At 38.4% G+C, this 26,236-nt stretch overlaps 1 protein-coding gene across 2 annotated transcripts; it reads right to left on the bottom strand.

The window, feature by feature from the left end:
• On the bottom strand, positions 1 to 25,905 carry mapk10 (mitogen-activated protein kinase 10). Of its 2 annotated transcripts, XM_078270872.1 has the most exons (13): positions 25,840 to 25,905; positions 24,274 to 24,443; positions 20,373 to 20,502; positions 19,849 to 19,907; positions 19,269 to 19,407; positions 17,489 to 17,654; positions 13,846 to 13,917; positions 12,488 to 12,670; positions 10,005 to 10,129; positions 8,922 to 8,948; positions 8,194 to 8,257; positions 7,973 to 8,050; positions 1 to 4,436 (listed from the first exon to the last, which is right to left on the bottom strand). In XM_078270872.1, the coding sequence occupies exons 1-13, from the start codon at positions 25,903 to 25,905 to the stop codon at positions 4,294 to 4,296; spliced, it is 1,422 nt and encodes a 473-aa protein (XP_078126998.1). In that variant the 3' UTR covers positions 1 to 4,293. The 2 variants fall into 2 exon arrangements, with proteins under 2 accessions (XP_078126998.1, XP_078126997.1); XM_078270871.1 differs by lacking the exon at positions 25,840 to 25,905 and having other exon boundaries at positions 24,274 to 24,434.
• Positions 25,906 to 26,236: the final 331 nt, after the last annotated feature.

Here is a 26,236-nt window from a genome sequence, read left to right as displayed (position 1 = left end):
TTTATTTATTTTCAATCACATACATATACTATTTTTACATACACAGTTCCTTTAAAATGTTGTGTTTACAGTAACAGCTTTCAGTACATTTTTTTCTTCTTTTTTTAATATTTGTTTTGACTTTATTTGAAACGCTATAGCCTGAAGCTTTGAGATCAGCGTGAAACAGATACAATTTCTTTTCTTTTTTTCAACCTGACAAAGTCAAAAGAATGATTCATTAAAACAGCACGGAGTAAAAGAAACAAGAGAGAAGGAATCGTAAAGGAATTGAAGAACAACATCACCTGATTCAGATGAGCTATACAGGGATTCATCATTGTAGAGTTCCACATTTTAATCCACATTTAAACATTTTAGTGTCACCCGACCCTTGCAGTAGCTTGCCTCCCTGTCTGAGTGCAATAAACTGTTTATTGCATTGTTGGATTGTTGTTATTTACAAAAGGACTTGAGAGAAAAAGGTGGAAATTAATAAATTAATAAACTGGGTCACAAGTACTGAGTCCAAAGATCTTATGTTGGCACAGCTGAGTACAAGATGTATCCTAACTTCTGACTTTATATTGGCAAAACATTATGGCTGAATGACAAAGTCAGCCATCTTGAGATTAGAAATGAATGGCATGAATTTGGCTAAATCCTGCATTGACAAGAGATCATTTCAAATCCCTCGTAACAAAAATTAGGATCAGGATTGGTATTAGACACATTTCTAAATTCTAAAGTTTATGTGACTAAACGTGAATACACACATGAACTACTTCCAAACACACAACTGTACCGCCATTAACATTCTGAAAAGCAATCTCATAAAATCCTGTATTGAAAGAAAGATGTGAAAACACGAACTGTTGAATAATCTGTCCAGATTGCCAGATCACATCTTCCAATTCAACTTTACAGACAGTTTGTGTTGAATGCTGGTTCATTTGAAATCACACACACACTAATGACAAAGCAGAGCAGCAATGACGTGAGTGAAACAATTCATTTCTACATTCAGTGCTGACAACCCAGCTGTTAGAATCATCTCAACTTCAGGCGCGTTAAACAGAACCAAAAGCACCATTTTTATGACAGCAGAATTGTCTGGAGGGATGTCTTTATAAAAAAAAGATCACATTCAGAGAAAGACAAAGAAAAAAGGATGTTTCAGTATTTGTACTCGAAAAGAAGAATGCAGTTGGGATGGGTAAAAATGCCCCTGTAGTAATGACTGCAACCGTGTTGTGATTATACTGTATGTGGTTGTAGGAGTCAACTCAAAACACTTAGACCCCTTTATGAGAGATTGAACATTTTCAACACACAAAGAATTTCAAAGTTGCACCCTGTTTTTTAAAAAGATTGCCCTGGCCAGACCCTGAACAGAAAGCCGATCTAGCCGTCGCTTATTCTGGAGACGCCACCCTCAGTGACCCTCTGTGTCAGGTACTGTAAGTCTGTGTGTGGTTCACTGTACACAAGCCAAAGGCAGAAAGAGTGTTAACAAAGTAGCCATTAGAAGTTATGCATATATTTTTTTTTTCGGGGAGGGATTTTGAGACAGGGACAGGGTGCTTTAGGTAGACTCCATGCAGAAAAGAAACCACTGTGCTGTAGCAGCTGAACCGGAGATTACAGTTAGATGTGAATTGTCCACCTAAACACTGCTGTCATTACTGCAATGATGTAACAATGTCACGACTGGGATTGAACCTTTAGTCTAAACTAGTGGACATATGAGCCATGCAATTTCCATAAGTAGGAAACATTTTTTTAAAAAGTTGTTGTTTTGACGTGCAAGAAACACAGATGTCTATGTTTGATTCATCAAAGGGCAATAAGCATCATTGAGTGTCTAGAAACGTTATCTTTGTATGTTGTCAGTTACCTGATTGTCAAGTGATGACGGGTAATCCAATTGTTATGCATAAGGAAGATAGTAATCTGTTTCTCACACAAACACTAGAATGTCTTTCCATCTAACAGCAAAAATTGTTCATTAAAGTTATTTCTTTGCTGGTAAAATTTGATTTCTCAACCCAGCTTCTGTTAATGGTTCTTTGCCCATAAACCCACACAACCTGCATGAGAACATGGAATATGGCAGTGGAAACCAAGGTAATGGGAATTATATAACTAAGTATAAATAACACATAAACAAACTAATAAACATGTTATACTGTAGATCACCTGCTTCTAGTTGGATTGTATTTTATCTAAAGCATGAGAAGAAAGCTGCAGTAACACATAAATTAACTAATGCAGCTAAAATGTTGTTGTTGTGAGCAGTGAATAAGATGGACATCAGATGGCCTCGGCTCTGGGCACAATAACGATTGGATGTGACCTACAGTAGTGGGCTGTAACTGGACGATGTGCTACAGTCCCAGTTTGAGAAAATCCGGTCACACTATTTTATGGAGATTCAGTTATAAGGAGAAATTAAATCGATATGGAAAATGTCATGTTGTGCAAAAACTAGTATGAGCATGCATACGACTTAAGCCATACAATCTGAAGAGAACAATTTGATTTCACACCACAAAATGTCACTTTAGAACTTAAGTGAAAGCGCCAACATCTGGCCAAACTGTGTTTTTCTTCCTTAAATGTTTCCACCAACGTTAGTGGCTTGGGGATTTGGACAGTTTTAAGGCAGAAAAAGAAGCAGAGAATAAAATAAGCAAAAAATATATATAATTTCTGCACTTGCAATGCTTCATTCCAAAAGGCACTTGCCATATTCAGGTTCCATCTATCAAAATAAATAAATCAATAAATAACTTCCACCTAAGAAATAATGTAGTTAACATAACTGTTGGGTAGCCTCTATCCAGATCCTTTTTTATTGACAAAAACATGTTTGTCTTTTGTGTAGTGTGTGGTCAAATGAGTTTACTTTAGAACAAAAAGATACATTGCTACGAGGTTAACACTCATCGCCCGCCTTTAATCTACCTGCTGTATCATTTGTATCTCTTTCTAAAAGCCTTCTATGTTTCAGACAAATAAATAAGTATCATCTCCTGGTGGCAACACCACAGTGAAACAGACCAACCTCCTGTACCTATGAGGGGTTAATGGTACACAATGACATGCAGGGCTGTGGGCCAGTCCATGGGGTGGTGGAGGGACCGATCATACACTGCCAGGAGAAATAAAAGGGACATTACACACAAATCAGACTTTTTAAACCCCTTAAAGGTCATTTTATGAAGTCTGAAAACAATCAAAATAATTTATTTGAGAGTGTACTGACGCTTTAAGTCCCAAACTCAGCCCTGACATTTACTAATGTCTTAATGGCTTGGTAAAAAAACAAATAAACAAACAAACATATGCACGCACGCACGCACGCACACACACACACACACACACACACACACACTGACACACACACTCACTCGTCCTATCCTGTGACCAGACCCCCCTTGTCTGGAGTTGAGTTAGTTTACATCGTATATAAACAAAAGTCTTTATTCAGACTAATTTTAGCATACAATGAGATTAGCATTGTTTTAAATCTAACCATGCAGGACTACAGCAATAGGTAGGGGCAACTGAGGTGGAAAGCAGTGATGTGGCAAGGTGTGCTAGTCAAGAAATAAACTCCCAGTGTACTGGCCGTCAGTCCCACTCTGTGTGCCCTTCAGCTGTACAGAATTACATTATTTACAAGTAGCGCCGGGAGCGCCGCTCTCTGGGTGAGAGCGACTACATATCCCTGCAGAATAACCACATAAAAACACACACATCAGGCAACCTTACAATGGGGATTGTGTTGGGTGGGGATTGAGGATGTCTAAGAGGTTAAAATACAGCAGTGCCATTACATAAGGATTGGATAAGGGAAAAGGGGAAAGGAGAATGTATTGTACAGTAGTGATGAGCAAAATGGCAGCCCACCTTGCCACAATGATTGGAGCATAAATGCTTTTGCAAGGAATTGTGAGATCTGCAGCCCGCCAATATGCACTTTACAGGAGATGCAAGTCAAAGCATTTGGTCGTTTTGTTTGGATGCCATATACATGATATCTGGGGTAATATAAGCAAAGCAACTAGAGGATCATTAACATATATCTCAGCTCATTTACTTCAGTTTAAATACCACTGCTGTTTTTGAATGACAATGCACAGGCTTTAGATTTGATCATTTCAGATTCAGTGATTCCATAACTCATGTTTTTGTTCTTAATATATTCATTTTGATTTTTTTTTTGTTTGTTGTGTTTTTTCAGTCGGTCATTTGCGGTTGGGTTCTTCACCTTCGGAAGAACATGGGGTTTCGCAGGCAGGCGGCTAGTCACCTGCAACACCCCAGGGGTCCTGCAGAGGTCTCCAGGCTGCTGTCAGTGTCTGAGGCCAGGGTCTGGTCGGTGGACATGGAGGAGATGTCGTTTATGGAGGAAGAGGGAGGGAGGCTCTCGCTGCTGTTCACGGCTGCACCTGTGCTAAGGGAATCAACAGCAGCAAGGGGTTACAACGTAAAAGAATCCTGGCAAAGACAGGAGCAGAAATACAACTAGTAGAGATATTTTGGAAAAGTGCACACAGTGAAACTTTGTACTGTAGCTGAATTGGTTCAATGAGGTCAAGACGTCAACAACATGAACAACACCTGTGGGACATCACAACCAGTGTGCCTATAATGAAACAGGGGTAAGTAAGGTTTGGGTCCAATGGATTTCACAGGAAGGAATTGATAGTTTCAGTATAAGCCCAGATATTGACTGGATTGGATCTTATACTGGCATAAGTCAATGTATTTTGTTTTGATGGCATTAAGAAATGTTGGTATGCCAGTATGTACGATTTATGGATCAATAAAGGTGTCTGCAGCCTTTAATGATACAGTTAAATAGAGATTTTTTTTTTTGCTCAGGCACGCACAATGTTTTACATTGCAAGCCAATGTTCTCATACGGATCTTGTTTTGAAGTCAAAGGTGGAAGCAGTTGGCAGTAAACGTTTTGAGATTTCATTAAGGAACTCTTAATTCAGCCCAGGCAGCTGCTATTCTGCCATTACTAGTGATATAAACACTTCATTAAAGACCCTGGACGTCTCTGTCTGATCATCTCCTTGCTAAATGAAGCTCTAAAGGATGCTCTATTTGATCTCCAGAATTAAAAAGGTAAATTTAAGTTTTTTGAATATTATTGAAGGTTTGGAGATGGACACGTCTCTTTAATATTGCGTGGATCTGTGGACTAAACTTTAGATTAGCAGACAAGGATGTTTCAAACAAGAAAGATCAGAAAGTGTCAAGGAACCAAACTGCTCACTGACAGCACTTTCATTAAATCCTCAGTGAGTGGGTTCTTCTCTCTTTGATTTCAAGTTCATGAGCAAATCAATAGAAAAATGGGCAGTTTGCTTTTGGGATGGTAGTTGAAAGAGTAAAGCCTGATTAAAAAAGGATGAGAATATTGCCAAAATGAGTAAATCGCACAACCACTTTTACTTCCAAGCATACCAGCAGTCTCCTCCTTTCTACAGAGGACATGCACAGAGCAGGCCCACTGTAAATCAGCTGTTTGTGTCTGTTCCCTGTGGGAGGTAATTGCTTAATGGAGACTAGTGGGCACTTCAGCTGACCCAAACTAAAACGCAGAACAAAGCAGGATTAATGGCTGGCTATAATTCCAGCATTCACTTCACTTGTAAGTTTGCTTACAGTAAATACATTAAAAAAATCTGTTAAAAGGCACCATGCAGGTGAAGTATTAGTTTAAATCTTAAAAGATGACTTGAGCATAAACCCCACTAGTAGTTGTAAGAAAGATTACTGAAATGGAAGATTAATTAAAGACTAATCTTTGGGGAAACTCCAAAATTGTGATGTGAGATTATAACTCTTGTTATGTGCCTCCTTGGCACCGCTAATAAGGTCTGAACCATTTTCAATCTTGCACTGTACAGCCGCCCTCTGCACTCAGTGAACTACCCTTTCCATCTTTGGATATGAAAGGCTCATGTGAGGAATGATAGTAAACATGTTAACAATATTGTAGATGATATGTATAGTGTGGCACAAACAGCGCTGGTCTGGTAACAGCTATATCAATAATAATACAGCATAAAAAATGTAAAAATGTCTAACGCACACACGCAGTAACACAAAAAGAGCTGCAAGACCCGTCTGGTTCTGAACGAGTCATCATGTGTGCGCTAAGCTCTTGTGTTTTCCTGCTGCATCAGACACTAGACCAGCCCTTCTGCTTAATTACTAGTTGATGCCAAAAAGAAAGAAAAAGAAGAAAGATGGAGGTCATGAATTTGTGAGAACAAGAGTAGCGAAGAAGAGATGAAAAGTAGCTGTTGCATAATTGGTCAAATTAATGCTATGAGCTCTTTATAGAGTAATGTCTCATCTTCCCTTTGTAATAGTTTAGCTTGAAGAGATGCAACAAGCAAGACAACACTGTTTGTATGCAGTTTGAACTGCATGTTGTCTAGATATTCCATGCAGAAGGCATATAAACATACACTAAGAGGCTTTCTATACACTGGTGGTTTGGTATTGTGAGAGAGAATTTGTTCAGACCTCACATTAATTTCTCTCAATGTGGCAGTTACCTCTCCATGGTCAGCATATGCTACTGTCTCTGCAATATTTAGCTTCTGTTTGCTTTTCTAATCCTCAAAATGGAAGTTTGTGTCTTTTACAGGAGAAAAGCTGTTGTTTTAACGGAGCGATAAGCTATTTTCAGTGATGTCTGGGTGGTCTGGTCAGTGTGCTGACATGACTCCATACTGACTCTCTGTGGCTAACTATGAGAACAGCACTGACCTATTATTCTACAAGGAAAATGTGATATCCATAAAGCTATATTTTCAAAATCTCGGCCAGCCTTTAATCACTTTAGAATTGAATTTCTGAATTATTTTGAATCTATCCAAATTATTAATAATACGAAAAGTATTTATATAACTAATGTACTACAAGATGTTTTCAAGGAAATGTGATTATATTGCCTACCTTTCAATTTCAGTTTTTTGTATTGTATTTTCTTTCTTTTTTTTACTTTCTTCTTTTCTCACTGTGTATTTAAGTACCTTTCTTCTTAAATTTATTCATTTTATGTCATTATGTAAGTTTATAATGATCGCTGAATGGAAATGACTCATGAATTATTTATATATTTTTGAAGTATGATGCCGAATTGTTCCAAAACTGTTTGTATCACATGGTATTTGTGAAAATATGTAAATAAAGTTGTTAAAAAATAAAATAAAAATGAGAACAGCACTCACTGTGCTTGGAGGTCCTTTTACAGACAACAGAACTGTATAAAATGCCAGCTGCGGCTGAGGACTGATATGTCCTGTGATGGACTCCAAAGGACCCAAATCTTAAGTCATGACATGTTATACATACACACTCATTAAAGCTATAGTGCGTAGTTTCTGCCGCCCCTCGGCGCGTCCACATGATACAAGCCTTCCGTGACCTCGCACCCCCCCCCCCTCCTCCATACAGTTGGTAGTAGCCAAGGAGGACGCAGAGGATTAAAAAAACATGATGGACTCTTCAGAAGAGGTAATTATCTTCACTCGAGTTTCTGCGCGGGAAAGTAACTGGACGCCACAATCTTCTGAACACAGCCATACTGAGAAATACAGAGAGAGTTGTGTGGAGCTGATAGTCTTAATTAGCTTTGTAGCAATGGCTTGAATGTAACGGACGTTCATTAATATCAAAAAGTTACACACTAAAGCTTTAAAGTGCATACAGCATCTGCCATTGAATATATAAAGAGGCAATAGCAATCACTGATTAGCTGTCCAACAATACCATTTAACAAATACACTTGGCACAAACACAAAACAACATTTAACTTTAAAAAATGTTTTAAGGAGATGCAAAAGACAAAGACACATGGTCAACAACACGATGGGTTTCTCTATTTACAAGTAAACTCCAGTAAGGTTATAGTAAATTCACTTACAGAGCGATTAGGGTTATGCACTGAGAGTACCTGAAGGTGAAGGCTGTCCCTTCACAACGCCATTCTTCGTTCTCTCCTCAAAGTTCATCACCTCTTTGTAAATTAGTTCTGCCAAAGAGCAAAGCTAGGTCATTAAAACATACAAAGTGGTATATAACATTTATTGCTCATTGGTCTTCTGATATTGCCAGATCACACACTTTTAGTAATTTCCTGATAACGTATATTTTTTTTGAATAAGTAATTCTCACCTTTCCATTCATCAATGGAGTGTTCTCTTTCATCCAGCTGCTTGTCGTAGATCTGAGGTGGAGGCTAAACGGGGGAGAGTAGAAACATTTTCACAACCTGATCAACAAGATTCATTATGGCTGATATCTCTGGATATCAAACGACTTGGATACAAGTTTAGTTTGAGAAACACATGATTATTAATTTGGCACTTTAACATGTACTGTGTGTAGACAAAGACATGCCGGGGTACAAAGTGCGCACATGTGAATTATGAAGAAAATAAATAATGTAAATGAAGGAAAAATAAACAGTTAAATACCAATACATTGTTTGCCACATATATCAAAATATTACAGAAAAATCAGGATTAAACAACATAGAATAAATCTGGTGGGTTGTCCAGCTAAGACGTCCTTCTCCATAGGATTGTCATTTTATCTAACGGGACACAGATATGCTGTCTGGCACCCAGTCAACCCTTCCGATCCTGCACCATAATCTCACTGCAGGTGACAGGACCCCCAATAAACCTCTCTGATAGGACCTTGGAGGGACAGTTACATTCAGTAGCCACAGCAGGACAGAAGTGAGAGTTTTTTTTTCCTCAAACAATGATTTATCAAGATATGCATTCTATCCTCTACAACATTTTTTTAAAATATGGTTAATGATTGACAGTGCTGAAACAAATATGTCTCATTTAACCTTCACTTATTTTCTTTGATGTAGAGCGGTTGTTATTTACCATGGATATTTGGATGAGATCCCTGGCCTTCATCAGCATGAGATGACATTAGAGAAAGGGAAAACAGCAGAACATGTGTTGAAATGCCATATCATACATACCACATCAACTCTAACAACAATATCATCATTAAATCAACAACTAAACAACTTAGACAAGTGCACAGTCATGAAATCCTCTACAAATGAACTACAATGGAGGTGTGTCATGTGGTGTCTTTACAAAAAGCTACAATTAACCAGCAGGATATTTAACGCTGGAATTCATCAGCTGGTCATGCACTCATTAGTGTATTGCTGATCTACTCCTGACCAAGTAGATCTGTGCAACGTTATGGTGCTGCAGATGGCCTTTTCCCAATCTCACTGTCACCTCATACTAATGAGGCACTGATGAAGAAATTAGACTTCACCAAATAAACCAGGAACACCACCACTCTTACATTACAAAAAAGAACAATGCACTATAAATAGCAGCAAAATGAACTTTCTTTATCTAAGGAGTAGCAAAAACATGGGGGTTATTTTACTGAACGTAAAAACTATTAAAGTTCAGATATAAAGAAAAAAATGATAATGAGATGTGAAATAACATTTTTAAACAATCATAAATACACCGATGCAGCAATTATCACTAATACAGAACAGGCTGTAGTTTAAAATGTGATATTAGTGTTGTAAATCAGTATCAAATCAAAATCAAAACCTACTTGTTTAGAATGGCTTTTCATACGTAGTAGTGGTGTGACAATTTCCCTCTCCTCCTGTTTCTATGTAACCTTTTCTGATTTTACTGTTTTCTATGTTTCATTCTTTTTATTGTATGATATGTTGTTTTGTTCTTGGTTCCTGATGTAAAGCACTTTGGATACCTGCTTGTTGCTGTAAAGTGCGATATAAATACAGCAAATGTTGATTGATTGATTGATTATAACTGCAGATTTATAAAATAAGGGGAGTCATCATGATTCTTTTTTGTACGCCAATGCAAATACAAAGTAAACAGTGCTGACCAATCAAAGACAGAAGAGAGAGGAAGTTGGGGATGGTAATAAATATACAGCTCTGCCAAAGGCCTACTCACCGCCTCCACCTCAGTTGGATCATACCACACGTTGATGTAGGGGTGCTGTAAGGCTTCGTCCACCGATATCCGTTTAGCAGGGTCAATGATCAGCATCTTTGACAGCAGGTCTCTGGCCTGGCTAGCTGTGGTTTGAAGAACAATTTAAAACATGTGGTTAAGATCGCAATGCAAGAAAGTATTCCTCTATGCCACTAATGTGCCAAAAGGAAATTGGAACACAATAAGGCAGAAAAGGAGGACGAGAGAGAGAAGAGAGAGAAATGTCAGGGTTTAAAGAGAATAATAAACAACAGCAGCTTGTCAAAGGAAACCAGAATCTCACAAAGCCTTAATCACATGTGGATTAGCAAATAAACACAGCATTTTTACAGAGTGAGAGCTTTGGAAAAGAGTTTTTTGACATTTATTTTGAATTATGTGGGCAAAAATGATAATCTGCAACACTTTATCAACCATTCAGATATCTCTGCCTTTTTGATCTAATTCAAGATTCTGGCTTGTCCCATATTGTATTGGTGTTATTTGTTACAGGCTGATTCAATTTGAATAATGTCTGAAATCTAAGAAATGACCTGCTCCCACTGGTATCTCTCTAAATTTAGTTTTATAAGGACATCAGCACGTAGACTGTGTAAGTGTATTTTATTTTTATTTTTTTTAAACAAACACTTCAGCATCAGCAGTCGCTCATTTGGTCAGTCTTTCTACCCTCAGGCCCTTTTGGACTGATCTGAAATCGAGAACCCTTAAACCACACAGCATCTCTCTCCTACACGCACTGACCCCATTATAAATAGCTCTACAGCAGCAAAGGACTGAAGAAACTGAACAGGGAAAGACAGATGAGCCGGGTGCACCCGCTGCATTTTGCCTCAGCATCAACACATCAATAAGAAACGGATGGTAAATCTGTAAAATGACTCCTCTATCGCTCTCCTTCCAACTTTCCTCGATCCTTATCTACAGTATCTTTCTTCTCTTTGCCCTACAGTACTGTTTGTCTGCCTCTTCCTCATACAGTTCAAAAAATAACCAAAGCCCAAAAGATGTCTGCCTCAGTTCCTGTGACAGTACAAAACATACAAAACAGCAGCATTCAACCTGGTCTCACACCCTCCCACGCTCTCTCTCTAGATGCCTTTCCTTTAACATTCTCACTCCAGCAGGGAGCAGCCAGAATACAAAAGTGATTCATGAGAATTTTACCAGACAGGAGCTTTGATGTTGGAGCTGGGTAGCCGAAAAAGCTTCTTTTCCTAAAAAAAAAAAATACTAGGAAGAGAAGTTGTACGTCTCACTGAGACAGAAGAAAGAAATGATGTCTTGGTTACCCCTCTGCATAAGAATAGTCTGAATTCACAGAGGCCCGCACAATGGGGTTGAAAAAATGCATTTAATGTGGAGGCCCAAAAGCAAAATGTAAAATAAAAGTTTTTTGAGGTAAAAGTTGACCAAAACAAACGTTTTGTTCCCTATTAAGGAAATAGGGCAAGCTGCTCTGTGAGGCTGTACTTAGGCACAGCGGTGCTTTGTGCTAAATGCTAACATTAGCATGCTAACATACTTACCATGAAAATTGCTAACATGATGATTAGCATGTATGATGACCATGTTCACCTGCTTACTTTAGAGTATTAGCATGCTAACATTTGCTAGCACTAAACACAAAGCACAGCTGAGGCTGTCGGGAATGTCATTCATTTTGCAGGTGTTTGGTCATAAACCTAATTTTGACCTAATGTCCTAAGTGAAAAATGAAGAAATCACCATAGTTATTATAATTCATCCTGAGGGGGGGCATGCTTGTATGCCACAAATGTCATATAAATCCATCTGTTGTTCAAATATTTGACTCGAAACCATGATAAATAAATTAATCTGTTGGTACTGCTAAAGTTGGTGGCACCTATCAAGTAAAAATATACACATTTTCTCATGTGACAATGCAACACTACTTTCCTGTGTGAGATGTGCTATGAAGCAGAGGTAGTCAAAACCACTCCAAGGTGTTATAATTTATTGAAACATTTAATGGACATACAATCTTCTGTTATGACTTATAGCAGGCATTGTGGTTTTAACAGGCCTCCCCAGTACTCGTGTGGTTTTTATTACAGTTGCTCTGCCACAACATAACTTTATCTCTCACATGATCATTTTTTGTGTAAATGTTATTATGTCCTACATGTGCGATAAACTATAATTTTTTTTACACCTTATGTTTCAGGGCTTCTGTATTTAACAAAGATCATAAGAAATCCTATGAGTGATATCATGACGTAGGCTAGGCTATTACTTTTGTGAGATCATGCTGTAAATACTGCAGAGCTCTACACTACAGAATCACACCACAGGGACATTAGTATGGCTGTCTGTCCAAATACACAGACATGCAAAGGTTTTAAATTCAAATAATCAATCTGTCTGCAATCTCATAAAATGCCTAAAATACACTTCATTCATGCAGCTCCAGTTCTCACCTTTGAGTTTGTTGTGCTCAGAATCAGCAGGGAAAAGGCAGTCAGGGAAGAGCTTGGGAAAGGTGAGACCTGTGTACTTTGGCCGGTTCTCAACGTAGTTCCTCACTGTAGGCTGAAGCTTCTTCATGAAATCTGGTGAGGGTGTGCCCAGCTGCTCAATTACCTTGTTCCACTGGTCGATGTCTGGTGCGGCGGGTCAAGATTAAGGGAAACACACATGGAATATGCAGCATCCTGTTTGCCACAGTGTCCACACAGGTGCTACACCCACACAATACTATGTGTATTAAGGACAAGAAAAAAATGGAAATCTTTTGATTTACTCATAAAAGGTTGGACTAATAATAATGGAGTCTGTAAGACCAAATAAAATGTAGTAATAAATAAATAAATAACTGGGTCTGTTAAACAGAGTAACATCCGCAAAGATACAAAAAAACATGCTAAAAAACATAATCACAAATTGTCACAAAGTTTTTATTTCTGATCTCATTTTTCTCTCATTAAGAAAAGAGAATTATGGGTCTCAGTATGCATCCAATAAATACTTCGCCCACCTCTATTACTTCCTAATTCCTTCCCTTTAATTGCTTTCACGTTCCTCAAAAAACGCATACAGTTTTTGTTGGGATTATTATTTTCTTGGCCTTCTGGGACTCAAAGATCTCTAGTGATCCCTTGGCCCATATAAGACATTCACTTTGTGCCTTGATACCTACTTAAAATACAAAATACCTGTATAATCCCCTTACCATGTTGAGCTTACCTAAAAGCAAGAATTGGGTCAAAAAGAACAAACCTGCTAATAAACCTCCTGACCAGAACATATATGATTTTTCAATTAACAGGAGACATGTAGCATGAGGTCGTGTTTGTGTGTGTGCAAATATGGTTGTGGGGTGTGTCAGCTTGTGTTTCTAGTTGGCAACAAATACTTCCTCTCTTACCCCTCCACACACTCCGAATAACCCCCTCCCCTCCCTGTGTTCTCACAGAGGGTGCCAGTTGAGGCAGTTAGCTGCCAGTGCCACCATAGTGTCCCATTATTTCATTTTGCTGGAACGCCACACACTTCCACCTCCTTTTTGTCTCGATTGCACATTGGCCATGATCCACGCAGTGCTCAGAGAGGCATTGTTGTATCCTCTAAGGTTCTTATCCATGGCTCTTTAGCAAGTTGTTGGATTCACTCAGACAGCTAGAGGTGTTTTTCCACTGTGGGTCAGTGCCACAAAAGCATGTCTTGAATTTAGGGCATCATGCACCTGAACGCAACTGCCTTCAAAGAAATGCTGTGGGATTTCCTACGATATTCAGGTTTACATGTGAGACAGAGCGAGGGAGCGTCAGAAGGATACGGTCAGTCCCAGGGAACAGCACTGTTCCTCTTATCACCTCTCCAAAGATGCAGCCGACTGACCACATGTCCACTGGGTTCATACACACACACACACACACACACACACACACAAACACATACATACATACAGGTACATGCACAAGCACACACACACACACACACACACACACACGCATTACAAACATCTATCGGAAATCTCTGAACACTTCTACCTTCTAAATGACTTACACATAAGTACACATAAATACAGTTTCCAAGTTCTAATCCTGTTGCTTTTTGAGTATTTGCATATTAAAATCCCTCTCTTTCTTTTCCTGTGAAACATAAGAATATTTTCGATGACTCATCTTGAATTTAGCGGGAGATTACATTCATTTATTAATGTAATCTATAATCTATAATAAGTGATTTGAAGAAAGGTCCAGCTGCGAACCTCATGTGACCCAAGGTCTGTGAGTCAAGGGGTAGAGAGTAAGGTCCCAATACATGAAATTAGTTGCTTCCTTTAGTTCCTAAATGTGATTTACGTTTTCTTCTTCTTTTTTTTTAATAATATTAATATTCATTTTCTTTTTACCAGATCTGAAAAAGGTCATGTTTCTTTGCTCAAGACTTAGCTAGCACGGTAGCGAGCCTATCTTAGTAGGAGGTGTTTGGATTACGGCTGGCAAAAATATTATTAACATGTTTCTGTTTACAATACAGGTCTAATTTACTGTATTAATTTCCCTCTTATCCTCCACCTAACAACTGGGGTGAGGGAGGTTAGTGTGGAGGCCAACAGTCCTCTCTGCAGCTCCATCGTGCAGTATTAGCTAAGGCCACTTCTGCTTTTGAGTGATCCAATCAAATGTGTGATTTGATTTAAACTCCACATCATATATTCCATTCCACTTGGAAATACAGCCCATTACTGGAGCTAAAGCTATAGAGCAAGATGTTATAACTTCTGTTTCACTGTGACTTGGTACTTTATAAAGTAATAACAAGGTGTGATATTCCTAAAATGAAGTAATACTGTGCCCAGTTCTTCTTATGCCATCACATAGATGTGTGTTTTACCAGTAATTACTAAGCCAAACATTAAATACAATTTCAATTACCTTGCCATCACTCCATAGCCACTTATTTAACACACTGTTGTACTATATGGCTATCAAACACCCAGTCACCCTGAGGCTCACTGTGCTGTGACCTGTGTAGACACACTGCTCTTCTATATCATCATTTGACAGACACTCAGGAAGGTGCAGATAACTTCAGCCAGGTCAATACTTCAGGTCGAAAAGTTTATGAAGTAAATTAAGATTAGCAACGACAGGGTACCAGTCCAGAAACTGATCAATAAGCAGAAGATTAACAAAAGGTGTGCATGACTACTGTTCATTGAGCTACAGTAAGAAAGGATGGGGTGTTATGTGATAAGAATTTTAGGTCGTTGTGAGAGCAGAGACAGAGGGAGAGAGATAGTGCAGAGCTCATTGCGGGGGTTTTCTAGTTCTCCAGAGCATTAATCTTTCAGGATCTGCGAGTTCAGGGATGTAGAGACAACAGTATAGAATGAGGCTGGTGATTTTTTATGTTTTTGTTTTGTCAACAAATTCCATGACAAGTCCTTTAAAATATTTACATTATTTCTACCTTGCATCATACTATTATTAATACTTTCCGATAATGGCAGCTTTCTCGTTTTCTCAGTCTACACCTTTACTCTTTTAACTTCCTCACACCACCAAGAGGGTTCATCTAAGCCGCTATTAAACCGATGTTCAAAATGAAAACATAAAGCCTTCATTATTAATCCACTAAATGATTACTAACTGTTTCTGACTCACATATGTGGGCACCCTAAGATACACTTCACGTGTGCACACGTGCACAAACTCAGCACGGTGACTATTTATCTAAATCCATCATTCTAAAAGAAGTCATTTTTGGGGATGCAATTACAGCCCCCTCACTGCAGGAGAACACACCAGGTAGCACTCACAGAAACACTCTGAATATTCAGAGACAAAGAGAGAGAACTCCCCTCTTGCCAAAATTACAAAACCGAATAGAGCTTAAGATTCGGGCGGACTGACTTGAGAACAAGAATGTATAATGCTTATTTTATGATGTTATGTTATAGAGTAAATTAAAAGTGTTAAAGGAGGATCAGATGGAATTGTTGGTATAAGGACAACCGAATGCAAGTGTGGTTTAGTTCACCTCAGTAACATACAGAGAACATCAGGCCAGAATAATCTTCAAAGTAAATGTAACTGACCAAAATACAATGTGAAAAGTATGTCACGGTTATTACCGTATGAATTAAACATTTACATGTTTTAAAGGAATATTGGACGACAAACCCATAGCTACTATTTCATTAATTCCAAACTCTCCGAGCACTCGACTCAAAGAGTGTTTTAAAAGGCAGTTGAATCCATCTTGAGTCAGACACGTGAAACCCAACATGGATGGTCGTATTTAAAACAAAGAATGGTTGATTTTTAAATGAATTCTTCTATGTACAGCAGACATAAACCCAATGAACACAAATAGTGTTACCATCAGATAACAAGGATACAGTCCCGCCCAGGAAAGAGGATTTTGTGGCGCACCATTTCTCCCATAATGCACCCCACCGACCATATATCCACTGCACGCATAGAGGTGACAGTAAGACAGAGAAGGAGCAAAAGAAAAAGAGAGGAAGGCAAAGGTTAGTGTTAGACACATCAAGCTTTCTGGGAGAAGCAACAGGGATTAGCTGTCCTTCAGTGAGGGAGAAATAATTAGTGAGGAGCATGAAGAACGTGAATGAAATATAGACATAGAGCAGAAGAAGAGCAAAAAAAAAGAGAGAAGCTGAGCCTAACTAGCGGCTGAATATTCTTAAAGTCTACATGCTTCTATCCACAGGAGGAATATGGCTAATGATGAGTCATTGCTTAGGCTGGCATTCAATCACATGTCTGATGTTCTGAGGGCTTTTAATCAGTGACTCACACCGCCAACACAATTCACTTTAGCTCATTTGAAATGTGCGACTGAATTTGTTTCACAGATTAGTTGGGATCATTAATGGATAACATTTATGTAATTTTATATATATATATTTACTGATCATTAGTGCTCATGAAAAGACAAACATTGCTCTTTTTGTTTTGCTACAGTCAGAAGCTCATTCGCATTCTATTTTACTGCAAATTATACTGCAGTTTAAAAATACTTTACATACTCACATAGACATGCTGCTGCTATACTGCCATTTACCTCTAAAAAATTACTTTGTAACACAATTGCTTCAAAAGTTGTATTACTTGACTAGAGGTAGATGTTGGTTCCCAGTCTGTATTAACTTTAGTTTTCTCTCTTCGTAGCAGCAGCAAGACAGTAAACGAGTGCAGTTTTGAGAATACTGACAATAGCTCCAATTAACTCATTTAGTGATGTACTCTATTAGCAAATACTGCTATACAAACACTAGTCAATCTGTGTGAGTTCTTTCAATTGACTGTGGAAAAGTGGATGTTAGACTTTTTGTGTGCATTAATAAAGAGAGCAAACAATCGACAGTGTTGTCCTTTAAATTTGTCTAAATTTGACCCATGCAGGGTCAAATTGCCATGTAATCAATCATGGCGAATTCTCACCGTTCTCTTTGTATCCCATGCCCAGGATAACCTCTGGGGCTCTGTAGTATCTAGTCACCACATAAGGGGTCATCATGAAGCTAGTGCCTGCGGTCCTGGCTAGACCAAAGTCCAGGATCTTCAGGGTGCAGTCTGACTTCACCACTATATTGCTTGGTTTGAGATCCTGGAGATGGGAAAAAGACTGGTGTGAGAAACTGTGTATGTACAGTATATTTATTTCATTTACAAACAGTGTTGGGGAGTAACAGAATACATGTACCGGCGTTACGTATTCAGAATACAAATTATGAGTAAGTATAAAATGCAATTCAATGTGGAAGTAATCCAATTATTCAGACTACGTTACTCAGATTGAGTAACGTAACGGAATACATTACAAATTACATTTTTGGGCATGTATTCTGTATTCTGTAACGGAATACGTTTTGAAAGTATCCTTCCCAACACTGTTTACAAACCATCTTTTCTGTTGACAGGTTTCAATGATTTCTGGTATTTGACTTGAACATTGGTTATGAGTAAAAAAAAAAAAGGATTGACAGATATATATATATATATATATATATATATATATATATATATATATATATATATATATATATATATATATATATCTGTCAAAACTTTGTTTTCAACTTTCTGATACCTGCTTGTGTTAGTTTAATTTGAATCAGAGCTACCTGAAACTGTGAACTGGAAGCAGGAATTTGATAGTACTCAGCTTTATTTTTTGAAAGTAATGTTTACTTTCTCTCTCCGAAATCTGAAATTGTAATTTGCCCCTGCACTAACCTGGAGTGGGTTTTAAAAAAATGAATATATGTCCAAAAATATACATTAACATGAATCAAACATTTTAATAGCAAAGATAAATTGGCCTATTTGTGAAGAAAAAAAATAATTTACACATTGAAGATAAGCTTACTATGCCTACTATGGAAGCCATACATTTAAGCTTAATGATTCATTTTTGTCCATGTGGCACAGTATAATTCAAAAATAGGCATATGCTTAGTAAGTACAGTAAGTGCTGTAGTACAACTAGCAGGAGACAAGTTATAATTGAGGTAAGTTTGGAGACACTACCGTATTTAATCATTAAATTAATAAATATTTTTGTTGTATCTCTTTACGGTGTTGTAGACGGTCCCTAAGTCTTGCCGTCTCAACACTGGAACTAAACAGAGCTGAATTAGCAGAACTTTTATGCATTTCTTTCACATCTACTGCAGTCAGATTCACTGTGTTCATTCAGAAGGAATCACTTCACATGGGTAGGCACTTGTAATGACATTTCAAACATGTTAAGAGGTTTAAAACTTGCCCTGTTTCAGCCTCCTGGGTGCAAACTGTAGCAAGAGGATAACACGGTGTAGGCAACACCGATTGTTTTTGTTTTTCTCGCTACTGACAGCGCTCCAAATTTACAAACAACAGAGCTACGTGTTGAAATTGACCGGAATTCTCCTTTAATATTATACAGTATATGTAGTAGGGGGCCCCTACTCTGTCTTTCTTTTAGCTAAGGGGTCTTTGGCCTGAAAAACTGCATCCGCTAGATGTGTTAGCTTAAACAGCTAGTAAAGATGGAAGCACCAGAAATTAAACCTTACCTTTCCTTTGTGCCCTTGCCTGCCAAATAGGTAACCAAGGTGATGTCAAATTGTATGGCTATTGATGTTAGACTACAAATTGCTATCCCCAAAACAAAACACACACACAACCCAAACCATATTCAGTAGTCAAACGAGAAAATTGAGCTGTCTTGCTTTCCTACCCTGTGAATAATACCGGCTGAGTGCAGATGTTTGATACCACACAGCATCTGGTAGAGCAGGTAGGACATTCTCTCATGGTCAAGCTCCATCTGAATCACCTGGCACAGGTTGGCATCCATCAGTTCCATCACGAGGTACCTGAGAAAAGGTTTTATTGATCTATGAGTGGTTGACAAACTATTATTTGATGAGTTAGCTGTTAGACTAAAGCTGTACTAAAGTCATTTGTAAACTACAGCTCTCAGTGGAAATCATAAACTGAGCATTCCTCTACCATTTGAAAGAGGTACCACCAAGACACACAAATCCCTCTGCAGTAGTCTGTACCTAGTTCTTAATGTGAATGCGCTCTCATTTATCATTCAGTCTGAGAACAGGATACCTCCAGCAGCCTTGGGTTACACCTACAGTACTAGCGTGTTCTTACAACTGCAGGTGCAAAGGAGCTATAAGCATATAATGCATAACAGAATCAGTCCCCTTCTTTCCCGCCTGTCATTTGAAGTAACTTTTTTTATGGGCTAAATCATTATTTTTCATGGAAATGTAATTATGCAAGAAAGGGTTTAGTATACTCACACATCCTGGAATTCCTCTAATGATTTCTGTGGTGTGAAGACATTTAATAAACTGATGATCTGAAAGAGAGAAGAGCATGGAGAGGATCAACATCTAGCAGTTAAGTAAATATACACTGAGTTACAGCAAGGGACAGGGAGTTGGTAATGACCCTGGTGAAGGACACTGCTGAGTAAACCGAGCAAGGGGGTTGGAACAAAAAAGTGGGGATAAACGTGGAGGAGAGGAAAAAATAGACGGAGAATACGAAAAGAGCTCAAACTGCGGCACTGGAGATTGCATTCATGCCTTGAAGTGCTCTCTGTTTCACTCTCCTGCCAGTTCGGTACATTTCTCGAGGCATCGAATTTAGCACAGTCACAATGTTGCAGTGGCTCGTCTCCTTTTTGTAGTGAAGGGATTTATCAAGAACTAAAAATAGACACTGAATGGGGAATAGTTTAAAACTGTGCTTCATTTTGACAATGGATACATTTTTATTCTTCCTGCATTCCTTCCTGTTACCCCTCAGCTGAATCACTTACATTTTTGTGATTGACACATTTCATGAGCACCAACTCCCGGTATGCCCTCTTGGCATGGGTCTGGTTCTGGAAGGGTCTGCTGAGCTTCTTGATGGCTACATTTCTGTCCAGGACAGCATCATAGCCCGCACTGCAGACGAAAAACCGTAGAGAACAATGGAACAATTTTTGTTAGTATTCATGGCTGGATGAATCACTTTGCATGACGCTGTGACAATCCACCCTGAATGCCATTGGTCACAAAAACATCTCCAACAAAACAAAGACTCATGGGAAAAGATGACAGATGACTTTGTTTTAAACTTAAAATTTTATCTGAAAACATTTTTCTCCAAGGGTATGATCTTCTCAGTAACAAGAAAACAATGAAATCATATTCATTGTGGCTGTTAAAGTAACAGGAAAATAGCATAAGCATTTTTTCAGCGATTAAAGAAACAGTTAAAAATGTTAGCAAATAAAAGCTGATTTAGCATAAATGATGTGACTACAAGCTAGCAGTGGGGGCAACCAACTTGAAATAGTGCGTGACTACTCCCAAGTCGGTTTTCCTGTTCTTCCCATTCTGCTGACATTGCATGAATGCAGCACAATACTCCAAGAAGTCACCGTGACCGGCCAATAAAGCTTAAGATTCAGGCAGACTGACTTGAGAACAAGAATGTGCAGTATAATGCTTATTTTATGATATTATGTTATTGAAGGTTACATAAAAGAGTTAAAAGAGGATCCGTCAGAATTGTTGTTATAAAGACAGCCAGATGTGAGTGTGGTTTAGTTCACCTCCGTAACATACAGACCGGCCAGAAATGTGTCGCCTCATCTAACCTTTTCAGATACTACAGCCTACCATAAACACTGACTTGTCCCATTTCTAATTTTTTAGAAATATCCATTAATAGAATTATACAGTACTTGATAATATGATGAACATTCTTGGTGTTACAACAACAAATAACATAATGCAATGAAATAGAGGGGGAAATGTAAGTAGATGGCTTCTTTTTCCACATAGTGGCTCAAACTATTTTGGAGGTCATTACGGCAGAATGAGTTCTTTGTTTACACAATACAATCCCAACCCTGAGAAAATTTGTTTGTATAGATTTATGTTTGTTTTCAATGAAAAGCCTTTTCTGACGAACTCTCCCTAAAAGATACTATAAATTGAGTTTTAATGCTGTATGCAGGCTTACTGCAGCCCTAATCAAAATGACACTGTGTGTGGGTTTGTGGATAGCTGGGTGGGATACAACTGGTTTGTCATTTCTCTGGAGACTGTACGCCAGGGATGGTGTGTGACCATGGAAACAGTGGAGCCTTTCATAAAAGCATTGCTCCAATACGGATTTATGCCTGTGATCACTTTTCTGGCTGAGTGAAAGATGATGTCATGACCAGCTACACTACTTAAAGCCTTTATCCCTTCTTAGATGCTTCTGAAAGCTCATCGTGACCAAGCACACAAGTCATAAGGGCAGAAATGTGCACAGATTGGGATGTTGGTGGCCGACAACATTGGCGGAGTGAGTCTGAGCCGTGCCAGTAATACAAGTGTTCCCTCATTAACATGTTCTCAGGCTTTACAGGGGCAAGACACTCCTCATTGCATAAGAAAAGCAGAATGAATACTTACTGTACTCACTGTTGATAATCTTTTGGATTACTCCCTTTCTTAAATGTATATTGTAATTTACATACAAGCTGTCGTGAGCGCATGTATGTTATAACTGTTGGTGGAAAGGAATTAAACTCTGTGCAAAATCAGACCAATGTTTACCTAGTAATACCTGATCAGTGCATGCACAGTAAGCAAGACACTCTAATCATTTTATCACCACATTAAGACAAAATCATTCTTCCAACATAAATGCACGTGTCATGGTTGGTTTGTAGTGTGCTGTTGATGTGCTTATTAACATCTAAATGAGACTATTTCCATAGTGTGTCTTGTTTGATCTCTAGTCTTTGGGGTTTTATGTGGTTCGATCCGGCTAATGTCGTCACCATATGACAGAGATGACAGCAGTGGACAGAGCTAAGCAGCGCACAGCAGAGCAAGTTAAATTAGATTTGCACTCTCTCCCTGCCATCTAGCTCTACAATATCCTTCAAATGGGCACAGTCCCAGCATTAGCAGTTATAGCCTGCCCAAGCTCCTTTACAAATGCACAAAATTGCTCTGGAGTATAAGGAGAGAAGGTTCTGAGGGCATGGGAAACAAAGAAAGGACAATGAAAAAAGGGCGAGTGGAGGGGAAAGGGGTTTAGAGTGTTGAGAGCCAGTGATTCTTTAAACACCACATAAGAAACGCAGATATAAAACATGTCAACTTGGCTCATCCCAGGGAGCGTCTCTGAGGCAGGTATATCACCACAGTGACACTGCATTACCATAAATATAACATATATTTGTTTGGTCTTTTGACAACGACTGTAAGATGCATTCCTTTAAGTGGAGCCTTGGCAGCGGCACCACTGCATTCTGACAGGGCAGGCGTGAGATGAATTACAATGAATACGAGCTCTCTCTGCAATCCAGATTAAGGACTCACGTAAGTGCCCATCGTGTTCGGCCCTTACAGTCTACACATCCATATTCTTAACAACAGATATGTCATCAGCTCATAGCAGGAGAGGAGATGAGCCTATAAGTGGCCATGTACTCCACATTTAATGTGTAATGTATACTTTAATAATCCTTAATATTCCCACAAACACACACACACACACACACACACACACACACACATGCATTATGTATGGAGAGATGTCAGAGTGAGGGGGCTGCCTCACAGGATGGTGCCCTAAGCAGTTGTGGGTTCAGTGACTTTGCTCAAGGGTACCACTGCAGTGCCCAGGAGGTATCTCTCCAGCTTCCTTCCTGTCCTCATATTTTGACACTTTCTTAAAGTAGTAGCAGCAATAATCTTTCATTTTCACTTTCATTTTCTTGTTGGCTTATTTATTATTTACCCTTCTAACCCTCTAAATTCTAACATAAAATAAATATATCACTATTTAATTGGTTCATAAGACGAAACAGGTGTGCTTCTTAGTTAGGTGCTCTGCTTCAAAAGGTCGGCCAGTCAGTTAGTTGCAATTAAAATTTACCAAAACCATCAGAGAGATTCTTTCAAAAAAAAATGTACCACTGAAACTTCCTGAATTTGTTTTGGGGAAACAAACACATTACTACTTAATGACTTTGTGGTCTAGCTAAAGCCTAGTCAGTACAGTTAGTTTTAATATTCACAGTAATAATGGAAGATGACATAGTTAAAAATAATTTGTGTTTCTCTTAACTAATTGTGATCTAAAATATTCCTGTTCACCAGCTTCAGAAACTATTCACTATCCAGATTTATTTGCCCTTTCAAAGGAACCTCTATCCATTTGCCATTGCAGGATTAAAACCCAAAGGATGTAAAAAAAAGTATCCCTTAAAGAAATAAGTAAATAGATTTCTACATTCACAAGCTTTACATTGAGCTGATTCATTCTCATTCATTCATGTTGTTCATCACAACATTTCTGCAAAGATGAGTCATGTTGCATGCTGGTCTCTCAGATGTTATGATTGGTCAGGCAAAATGGAAACACATCAGGGTTTCAGGAGAACTGTAAACATGACTTTCCCATTGCTAAATCAATCATGAAAACTTCATACAATGTTCTAAAATTACATTTTGCAGCCCTTCACTCACACAACAGTCAAAACAATAAGCAGAGATTCTCCTCCCTTAATAATCTCCCACAGCAATAAACTACAAGACAATTAGAAGAACAACTAACAGCCAAATGAGGTAATCACACATTAAATGCTACATTAAAAAACACATCAAAATAGCGTGACATGATGTAAAACAAGGCATAAAAGAAACGCACAGTTGAGCACTTACCAGACAATTCCCTGAGCTCCAGAGCCAATGGCCTTTAAATTCTGGTAACGTTTTAAAACTGTGAAGGTGGAGTCTCCCACTTCCACACTGTAGAACTGGTTGTCCACTTTGCTTTTGCTCATGTTGTAATGTTTGGCGATATATGACACATCCACTTGTTTTCCAAAACCCTGCATGGGGCAAACACAGCAGAAAGACTCAGAAAGTTTGTAATGATGCAGAAGATGTATGTGTTTTCTTACCTGGAAATTAAACCTCTGGACGGGAATCATCAATTTGCACAATAACAGTAAAATTCATATCGTACATTTCATTTTGTGAAGTTATTATTGGTAAATCATCAACCATCATAAATCAGTTAAAACAGTCAAAATCTATTTAGCTGCTGCTATTGCCTATTATCGATACCTTGTCTGTATTTAAAGAGTCTATATTGGTACTTTTCCAAACAACAAAAAAAGTGTGTGTTAGGGAGAAAAAGGTCAAACTGGGAAAGTAGAATAAATAGGACAGGACATACAGTTGAGTTTACACTTACACTGTCTCCATGCAGAAATGTAAACCATATAATAGACATGTAATGATATTAGTGCCACTAATGTCTTTACTGTATTCACAAGACTAAAGACATTATTTTTTTATGAATGTGCGCATAATAATAATCAGGCTATAATTACTTGGGCAGAACAGTTGAACAAACAGTGCCACGACAAAAATATCAGGTAATTACAGACTGGGTAATTACAACACAGCTCACAAACCAAACAAAGTTGTGTCGCTGTGCTTTACTGAGAGGCCCAAGTTTGAAACACTTCCCACAGACGCCATGAAAAATTAATATATATGATGTAATGCATTAAAATTCACCATGGCCCGGCAAGCCAACTAAACCTATGATCTGATTATTCCAATACAGTGGACTGCAGCCTTTGCTGTATGTCATCAAGCATTACACATGCATGTGTAACGCAGACATCCCATGCAAAACATGTTAATAATTTGAGCTACAGCGGAATAGCCTGTAGCACACCACGCAGTCCTTACACACGTAGACTTGTGATATAGACGGCACAGTTTATGAAATGACATACCCACAGGAAGTCTGCGTTTACACTGTCAGAACTCAAGAGGAGACGGGCAATTAAGCTTCAGTTAGGAAGTCACTTCTCTGTTTTGTCTTAAGATCTCAGTGTCAGATCACTTGAGGTATTGAACTTAGTGGAAAATCAGGTCTACCTGAATAATTGTTAGCTTTGCATTACATTAATTATAAACACAAAGCTACAAACTCTTCTGAAAAACCTTCTGAAAAAAAAGATATTGTCACAGGATATTTACACTAGAGCTACTAATCACAAGTGGAACCCATTTTGAGATTCACATTAACATGATTATGCTCCTTTATATATTTATTCTTCAAATGAAATGTCTTTTAAGTAAAACTGTTCTTAAGTTATCTATTTTTTTTACATACAGAAACACAACAATACCACAACATATAGAGCAATGAAGGGGAAATGGAAGTGAATGAGTGCCCTACCTTTTTTACCTGTAAGGAACACACACCTGACAAAAGGCTATCTTCACATCCAGGATTGGTTGGCTGCAGTTATATAAGAAATGTCTGCTCATAAATACCTGGAAGACACAAACAGAGGAGAGACAGAGTCAAGGAGTGAGTGTGTGTGTGTGTGTGTGTGTGTGTGTGTGTGTGTGTGTGTGTGTGTGTGTGTGTGTGTGTGTGTGTGTGTGTGTGTGTGTGTGTGTGTGTGCTTGTTTAACTATATTCGTGGGGTCCAAAAACCGGGAGTCCAGTATACTTTTGGGGTCTCAACAGCTTTGTGGGGCCAAAATGCTGGACCACACAAGTGTAAAGGGCTGTTTGAGGGTTAAGACTTGTACGTGGACATCGGTAATAGGAACTTTTAGTCTATGACCTGCAATTTCTATATATGATTGGAAA

The sequence above is a fragment of the Sander vitreus genome, chromosome 16, assembly GCF_031162955.1.
Source record: "Sander vitreus isolate 19-12246 chromosome 16, sanVit1, whole genome shotgun sequence".
NCBI lineage: Eukaryota > Metazoa > Chordata > Actinopteri > Perciformes > Percidae > Sander > Sander vitreus.
The sequence above is the reverse complement of the archived record's forward strand: the minus strand, read 5'-3'. Positions and strand labels throughout refer to the sequence as shown.